This window comes from Andrographis paniculata, unplaced genomic scaffold, assembly GCF_009805555.1.
Source record: "Andrographis paniculata isolate CXL003 unplaced genomic scaffold, ASM980555v1 Contig12END, whole genome shotgun sequence".
Classification (NCBI taxonomy): Eukaryota; Viridiplantae; Streptophyta; class Magnoliopsida; order Lamiales; family Acanthaceae; genus Andrographis; species Andrographis paniculata.
In genome coordinates, this window is record NW_026137402.1 from 355,055 (window position 1) to 364,995 (window position 9,941).

The 9,941-nt window shown below is 31.4% G+C and overlaps 1 protein-coding gene across 1 annotated transcript; it reads left to right on the forward strand.

The window, feature by feature from the left end:
- Window positions 1-3,178: 3,178 nt before the first annotated feature.
- On the forward strand, window positions 3,179-6,858 carry LOC127256180 (purple acid phosphatase 2-like). Its single transcript, XM_051282038.1, has 8 exons — window positions 3,179-3,503; window positions 3,762-3,965; window positions 4,524-4,635; window positions 4,855-5,084; window positions 5,718-5,856; window positions 5,937-6,157; window positions 6,232-6,353; window positions 6,464-6,858. Exons 1-8 carry the CDS (start codon window positions 3,345-3,347, stop codon window positions 6,663-6,665), a joined length of 1,389 nt encoding a protein of 462 aa, XP_051137995.1. The 5' UTR covers window positions 3,179-3,344; the 3' UTR covers window positions 6,666-6,858.
- Window positions 6,859-9,941: the final 3,083 nt, after the last annotated feature.

The following is a 9,941-nucleotide window of genomic DNA, read 5'->3' on the forward strand; positions in this document are numbered from 1 at the left end:
AAGAGAAAGAAGAGAAGTAGAAAGATTATTTATTTTATTTGATTATATGTAATAATATTATTAAATTGATTTTAATTTTCTACAAATTGATTCTTTTTTATTCTTATTATATTTATTTACAAATCTATTTAGTTTCGAGTATAATGTTTTAATACTTTATTGTTATTGTATATGTATTTTTTAAAATTATTTATTGTGTTATTCTTATTATGTTCTAATACTTCATTGTTATTGTATATGTGTTTTTTAAAATTATTTATTGGATTATTCTTATTTTTTACTAATAAAATATATTTCATTCTTATTGAGTAATTGTTTTTTCTAATTGATTTGATTTCAAGTATTATATTATAATATATTTTTTAATATTTTAGATTATGTTTAGATTTGTAAGTTTTTTATTTGAAAGAATATTTATAGAAATCATAAACAAAATTATGGTAAATTTTAATATATATGTATATATATATATAAATATGTTTAGTTATTACTTTTATTCTTATTATCTATGTATTTTTTAATTATACATTGTGTTATTTTTATTTGTTATTAATCAATTTTTTATTCATTATTATTTAATATGTATTATTTAATTGATTTGGTTTTGAATATTATATTAAAATATTTTTTTCCCTAATTTTGTAGATTATATTTAAATTTCGAGAATATTAGAGAAATTCATACAAAAAATTAAGATAAATTTTAGTAATTTATAAAAATGACTATATTTTAGTTTTAGTACTTTCATTTTTATTTTCTATGCATTCTTTTATTTATTTTTTGTTATTTTTATTTTTTACTAATCAATTCTTATTTATTATTCTATATGAATTTTTTCTAATTAATTTGGTTTAGAATATTACTATTTTAATACGTTTTCTTTTGTTGAAATTTAAAATTATATTCAAATTTTGAATCTTTTGTTTTTATTTAATATGATTTGTTAATAAATAGTTTTAATCTAAGTTAGATTTGAATTTAAAATAATATATAAGTTTTATTTGATTTATAATTTATTTAATATTATTTGTTTGCTTTTCTTTTAGTTACTATATATATATATTATTTATTATGTTATTTGAACAATATTTTCAACTGAACGCTAACAACCATATATAAATGACGACAAATTTTTTTTAAAATTTATTTTGACTTTTAATTTAAGAGTGATTATAAATAATTATTTTTTATCTCGATTATATTTAAGTTTAAATTGGAGTATATATTTAAGAAATTTTGATTCGCTTATTTAATATTCTTTGTTTGGTTTAATTACCATATTTTTTATTTATAATTTATTTTTTATATAAATTAATTTTTATTATCTTCATACAAAATTTTATTATCAAAATAAAATTTACTCTCTGCGTCCCATATAATTTGTCCTTATTTTCTATTTTCATCCATCGCACGTAACTTGTCCTTTTTATTTTTGGAAATATAATTATGCACTTTAATCGCATTTTAAATTTTATAATTTTCTTAATTTTAATTAACTATTTACTTATCTTAATCTTAAAATCTATAATTATTTTTACTAATACACTTCTTAATTACTTACTAATTATACTTTACCTAAATTTTTGTGTCTACAGTAAGGCCATCATGCGCCACATCATCGTTTTTTTTTTAAAAAAAAATTACAGCGCAGAAATGCTCGGAAGATGCAATTTTATTGCCATGTGTCCCAATTTAATTGGGACACATGTCATTAGAATGTGTATATATATATATGTATATATATTATATATTATATATATTTTGTTTTTTAATTTATATTGAGTTTATTGTTATATTTAAATTTTGTAGTATTTTTATAATTCATAATATTTTATATTTTACAAAATGATATCAATATTGAATATATTTTATCAATTTGAAATTTAATATATATAAATACAAATATTATATAATTCTATTGAACAAATCAATATTAGTAAATTGAATTTAATTTCTTAAATAAAATATAATTATAAATTTTAAAGCAATTAAATAATATAAAATTATATTAAACAATAAATATACTTAGGGTGTGTTTGTTTGGGGGTTGGATTGGATTTATATTATTCATCCAATTTTTTCTCCCCAAAAACATCAAATCAAACACCTATTTTTTATTTTTTATATTATACTAAAAATCAATTTTACATTCAAAACATCGCATCAACACCTATTTATATCACATCATACAACTATTTAAATTCAAAATTTTTACTATTCAAATCCCAACTCAAAATCCCCCCAAACAAACACACCCTTAGTTTATAATTAATTATACATACATAATTATACATAAATAATTAATATTTATTTTTATCGGATCAATCATTTCAAGTTTTGTCTTGCTGAGCTTTCTTTATTAATTATTGTACCATGTAGATTTAACCACTGTATTGTTAGATCACATCACTATTATTATATATCATCAAATTTATTTTCAATTATTTAATTTATTTAATAATATAATTTTTTTTCCATAATTTTTTAATAAATCAAAATATTGATAAATAATAATATAATATAATTATAGTATATAATTAAATAAATAATTAATACTATAAATTAAAATTATAATTAAAAAATAATATATATATAATATGAAAATAAAAATTTATTAAAAAATTAGGATGAATATTTTTGTTGTGAATATAAAATAAAAGAGTATTTCCGCCAAAAATGTAACGTGGAGAAGAAAAGATAGTGAAGATTTGGATATTTCCATTGCTGATGATCTAATACACTCCTATTACATGAACAGAGGAAGTATTATTTAAAATATAAAATTGAATTATGCATGACTAATAGACTAGTTATAAAAATATGGAATACCATTTATTTATAATTAATTAATACTAGGAACCTTGATACGAAAGAGAAGGAAATACATGTTTGTTTGTTTCGAGGTTTGAATTTTGAATTGGTATTTCAATAGTAAAAATTTTGAATTTGAATAGTTGTATGATGTGATATAAATAGGTGTTGATGTGATGTTTTAAATATAAAATTAATTTTTAATATAATATAAAAAATAAAAAATAAATATTTAATTTGATATTTTTGAAAAAAAAATTGAATTAACAGTAAAAAAAATTTCAATCCCTCGAACAACCACACCCTAAAAGTCAACTTTAGAGAGAGTTCACATTCCCATAACCGAAACGATTTTCTCCAAAGAAAGACTTTTCCGTCGCTATCCATTTCTTCACTTGGTTTAAATTTTCGGATATTCCCCATCGATTCCGCGCCGTGCCGTGTTCTCGTGTATATAAATAAATTGATTCACGATTGGAGGCGCGTCAGTCAAGTGCGTCTGTTCGCGGAGGCGATCGGATTGGTGTACGGAAATGGCGACGATCTTGGCGGCGGTTTTGGTTTTGAATGCGGCAGTTTTGTCCAGCGGAGGAATCACGAGCAGTTTCGTGAGGAGAGATGAGAAGACGGTGGATATGCCTCTCGACAGTGACGTCTTCAAGGTTCCTCCAGGCTACAATGCTCCGCAGCAGGTATTTATTTTTTGAAGTCCTTGGTTGTTCAATTTGGTTTTTATTCTGTCTGCTTCGATTTCTGACTCATTGTGCTGTTTGGAAGTTTTTCGTTGATTTTGTGGAGATAAAATTTACGAGATTGAGATGATGTTCTTACTTTGAGAGTTGCAGCTACTTTTTGGATGGATATTTTATTTTTATTTTTCTCGGATGGGAGTGAACCTTTTATTATTATTATTATTATTATTATTATTATTATTATTAATTTTTGTTCAGGTGCATATTACGCAAGGAGATCACGAAGGAAAAGCAGTGATTGTATCGTGGGTAACTGTAGAAGAACAAGGTTCGAGCATAGTGTTGTATTGGGCTGAGAACAGCGATGAGAAGAAGAAGAAGGCGAAGGGGAAGGTCATTAAGTACACATTTTACAACTACACTTCTGGATACATCCATCATTGCACTGTTCGGAATTTGGAGGTACATTCTCTGCACTTCTGTATCTTCTTTATGTGTTTCTTTCTTCGGGATAATTTGTTATTTATTTTACCTAAATAAGAGAACAAGTGATCGAAAAGTTGTGAATCCATCAATTAATTTATGCTGATTCTTCTGTATAATTTGTTATTGATTTGTTCTGATAGAGAGAATGAGAGAAAAAATTGATTATGTGCATTCAAAAGTGGTGAATCCAACATTGAATTACGAATTCTTCAGTGTAGAGTTGTCCTGATAAAGAGAAGTAGAGAAAGAAGTGATTATGTGCATAAAAAAGTGATGAATCCAACATTGAATTTACACTTATTCTTCAGTATATATATATATATATATATATATTTTTAAATTAATTTGTCTTGATAAAGGGAATTACAGAAAAAGTGATTATGTGCATAAAAAAAGTTATGAATCCAACATATAATTCACACCAGTATAATTTGTTATTGATTTGTCGGGATATAGAGAATAAGAGAAGAAGTGATTTTGTGCATCAAAAAGTGATGAACCTAAAATTGAATTTTACTCTAATTTTTTGGGCAGTATAATACCAAATACTATTACAAGATCGGTATTGGACACACAACAAGAACTTTCTGGTTCACTACACCTCCACCAGTTGGACCTGATGCTCCATATACTTTTGGTCTTATAGGTACATACATACACGCTCACACACAACACACACACACACACACACACATATATATATATCTACTTGTCTTCATCTCTCATTTATTTATCTATTACTGCTTGTCGGATAGGCAGGATACAAAAATTGCTATAATATGTTCTTGTAGAGCTTTAATTATCATAGCCTAAACTTGGTGATTCCCAAATGATTGTATTGAATCTTTTTTTAGCTTTTTGACAGGGGATTTGGGGCAGAGTTATGATTCAAACAAGACACTTACACATTATGAGAAAAATCCGAAGAAAGGGCAGACTGTGTTGTTTGTTGGTGATCTTTCTTATGCCGATAATTATCCTTTCCATGACAATAGGAGGTGGGATTCATGGGGGAGGTTTGTGGAGAGGAGTGTAGCTTTCCAACCCTGGATTTGGACTGCTGGAAATCATGAGATTGATTTCATTCCTGAAATTGTAAGTTTTCTTCGTCCTCTGCAACTATGTAGTTTCTTTGATTAGAGGGATCGTAAAATCAGGCTGGGTTTTTCATTTAATCACACTGCTTGAGCTTCTCAAAATTCCATTTTCTGAAAAAGATTTATGTTTTAGCTAGCTGTTGGATTGGAGAATGAGCAGATCTTTGATAATTTTATTTCATAATTCTCATTTCCGGGAAGTTTTGCCATTGGCCACTTGCATTCAACTAGGAGTGTCTTTGTTTAGTTATTATAGTTTTAGGCATTTTTTGATGAAATATGGGAAATTATGAAATTGTTATAGAGAATAATGTTTTGTGTGTTTTGATTGACCCTCGGATGTTTTTGTTATTATATCTATGTATTATATATTTTTGGTAGGCTGCCGTGGACAGCACATCAACTATAGATAAGTAGAAGATAAGGTAGGTTTGTGTTGATATAATATGAAAGATTAGCACATGGTTTCAAGTAACTCAGCACATACATGTGTCGGTCATAATCATAATCAGTATGGTGTTGTTTTACTTATAATAATCAGAGCACCCTAACCTTTTCATTTGGAATATTTTGGGAGAATCGTGCATTTTTAACACATTCTATGCTTATTATGGCTGTTAAATGTTTGCAGGGCGAAATGAAACCATTCAAGCCTTATATGCACCGGTATCACGTCCCTTACAAAGCATCGAACAGCACCGAACCATTTTGGTACTCAATCAAGAGAGCTTCTGCACATATCATTGTTCTGGCTTCTTATTCAGCATACGGTTAGTATTATATAAACAAAAAAATTGGTTGAAATGGCATGCTGTTATTCGTGTTTTTATCCTATCCTTGTTTTGGAAAGGTAAATACACTCCTCAATACAAGTGGCTCGAAGAGGAGTTGCCGAAAGTGAATAGGTCGGAGACGCCATGGCTGATTGTTCTGATGCATTCTCCATGGTACAACAGCTACAACTACCACTACATGGAAGGAGAAAGCATGAGAGTGATGTACGAGCCGTGGTTCGTCAAATACAAAGTTGACCTTGTGTTTGCGGGCCACGTACACGCCTATGAACGATCGGTACGTTTACATTGCATCAGTCTATCCTTGTTCTTATGGGTGTATGAAATGATAGGGTATTTATCTATGTTCAGGAACGCGTGTCTAACATTGCGTACAACGTTGTGAATGGGATATGTAGTCCAGTTAGAGACGAGTCGGCCCCTGTTTACATAACCATCGGGGATGGAGGGAATCTCGAAGGCCTTGCTAACAAGTAAGATATTATTAGTAATATATAAATATGAGGGACGGATGGATGGATGTATTTGATATTAGTGAAGATATTATTAAGAATGAATGAATGAATGATTGTTGTAATGTCAGCATGACAGAGCCACAGCCGACATACTCGGCGTTCCGGGAGGCGAGCTTTGGGCATGCGACATTGGCTATAAAGAACAGGACTCACGCCTACTACAGCTGGCACCGGAACCAGGACGGCTTCGCGGTCGAAGCTGACTCCATCTGGTTCTTCAACAGGATCTGGCATTCCATCCACCATTCTACTACTGCCACTCATCAATAATAATAATAACTGAAAATGAATAGGAACAACCAAGGAAAGGTCAGTCTCTCTGTCTGTCTCTTGATTCTTTCAAACTTCTCCAATCCTGTTGGGAAGGAAGGAAGGAATAAAATAATGAATGAATAATGACTCTGTGGATTGGATTGGATTCCCTTCAACGTTGCTTTTATATTAAGGCCGCTCTCTCTTTCTCTCTCTCACATTTATAATTGTTTGTGAATTTCTTCGCGGACTTTTGGATTTATCCAACAAATTTTATATACAAAATACAAAATCAATTAGTAATAGTAGAAGAGAATTAACTCAAATAAACCCAAATCTTTGTACTACTAAAATCAAATTGAAATATAAACAAATATTAATAAAAAGCATAATTTGGAATTAGGAAAAACAAACACAAACAAATAGGAAGTAAATCAATTTAAAGAAATTTAGAATGAAAGCGCTCCCTGTTCGTTGCTCTGCTCTTTAAATTAAATCGAAGCCACCGCCGACGATGATTATGGATTTCTACAACTTTTCTACGACTACCGTCGACTTCAAGATTGACAGCGTCTTCTCCCGACGAACAACGGCGGTCATCCTCCAGGAGAGATCTCGACAGCAGCTCCAGGATTAAAGGGTTATAACCGATATAACAACATAACAAATTGACTTAAGGTTTGATATATGGGTTTGGATTAAAGGGTTTGGGTCGAATCTGGTGGGTCGGGCTTTGGAGTAGACCAACTTATTTATTTATCGAGGGACTTGTCGGGTTAGGCCTCGAACGGCCAAAATTCCCAACAATCTCCACCTATTGGTCGTGATTTAACCAAATCCCAAATACGAATTTACTAGATATAGACTTACCTAGCACCAATGGATTTCATCATCGCCTTTTGTCCCTCGCTGCATCTACAAACAAACGTTAATGTAGACAAAATATATCACACACAGTACACAGATCCTAAAATGCATCTAGATTAATCACTAGCAACCTAGCACATAGAAAAAAAATATTACACAATCAAACAACATACATGCATATACACAAAGGAAAACAATCACATGCCAAATACACAAAACATAGAAACACATAATAGCAGCTCCACCTTATTTGACATCTAGTAATCTACTAGAGAACACACTAAGCTCTAGACACAAAGAAAATCTTAGGCACTACGGCTCTAGCACACACCTCTATGGGCTAAGCACAACCTAAGAACCTGGATCGATCGACCACTATCACTCAGCTCTCCGGAGACACAACCACTCAGACATCCTACCTAGAAGAGCACTCAACAACCTAGGAGAAAACCTAGAAGAATACTAAGCAACTAGGACGAAACCTAGAGGAACACGGAGCAACTAGGAACAAAGCTAACCCTAGAAGAACACTAAGCGACTAGACAGAAACCAAAACACTAAGCACCTAGATCGATCGAACACTACCATTTAGAAAACCCCGGCAGCACAATCACAAAGCAATCAATCAAAACTTGATATAACAAACAACTAATCACATAGCATACAAATCAAGAATCATGCATTTTCATCAAGCAATCACATAATGCAACAAAACAAAGTATTCTTGATTATCCTTCAATTATTCATTCTTTTTAGGCATTTTCCGATTAACACCTAACATGCAATATTCTATATCACAAAGAAAAAATAAAACATGCATATCTAACACACAAAGAAGATGAAACATGCATCACTACAATAATTTGGCTAACACAAAAATTTCACTAGGCTATAAACATAACCCAAAAAACACAACAAGGATATAATCAAGGAGCAAAAAAAAAAAATTCCCAAGAAATATCACCAAGGAAAAACAATCAATTCCAAGATTATACACCAATGTAATCACCAAGAAACATATAGCCAATCAAACACCAAGAAATACATAGTCAACCAACACAAAGAAATTCAACATATTATCTAACAACAATTTCACAAAGATTCACCAAAATTCACTAAGATTAATATATACCGAAATTAGAGAGTTGAGGGTTTAGCCTTTTACCACGATACGAGTCTTACCAAACTCGAACCAAATAATTCTTTCAATTTCGGAATCGGTTTTCGGGCTCTGATACCACTGTTGTGAATTTATTCCCGGATCCTTTAGATTTATCGAACAAACTTTGTATACAATATACGAAATCAATTAGTAATAGCGGAAGCAAATTAACTCGAATAAACCCAAATCTTTATACTACCGAAATCAAACTGAAATATAAACAAACATTAATAAAAGGCATAATCTGGAATTAGGAAAAACAAACACAAACAAACAGGAAGTAAATCAATTTAAAGAAATTTAGAATGAAAGCACTCCCTGTTCGTCGCTCTGCTCTTTAAATGAAATCGAAGCCACTGCCGCCGACGACTATGGATTTCTACAACTTTTCTACGACTACCGTCGACTTCAAGATTGACAGCGTCTTCTCCCGACGAACAGCGGCGGTCATCCTCCAGGAGAGATCTCGACAACAGCTCCAGTAGCCTGCTCCACCTCAACGGTTTTCTTCCTCCGTCCGGTGACGGACTCCGGCGGACAGTTCTTCCCGATCTTCTTTGTTCTTCTCTTTTCGGCGAAGGGACGGCGGATATTGGCTCAGTCCATGGTGCAAAGTGGCCCGAGGTCATCACGCCTCAAGGTTGGAGGTCGGCTCGTCACTCCAAGCCTCGACGCCCACCAGAATCGGCACAAGAAAAGGGTCCCGAACCTCACCGGAATCGCTTGGCTCACCGGAATTCCATTCGTGGTTCTCTCCCTCACTCTCAATCTCTTTAACTCGGTTATGGTGTATCTCACTTTCTCAAAACTGACTCACCCAAAACCCCTTTTTAAACTAACCTTTAATAACTTCCCCAAACTAAAAAATCACACACGGTTATAACCAACATAACAACCTAACAAATTGACTTAGGGTTTGATATATGGGTTTGGATTAAAGGGTTTGGGTCGAATCCGACGGGTCGGGCTACGGAGTTGGCCAACTTATTTATTTATCGAGGGACTTGTCGGGTTAGGCCTCGAACGGCCAAAATTCCCAACAATAATTATTTGCATATATGACAAGTTGTCACGATGATTACCTTAATTCATTTTTTTTTACTCCGTGCGTGAGTGTATCATGCTTTTACTTGTCTAAATATGTACTTTTGGCTGATTTAGAGATTTCATTCATCCAAAAATAAATATATATCTATATGTATATATTTATTAGTACTCCTTCCAACCCACATACCATGTCCACTTTTTGGGGACGGTTAAATCCG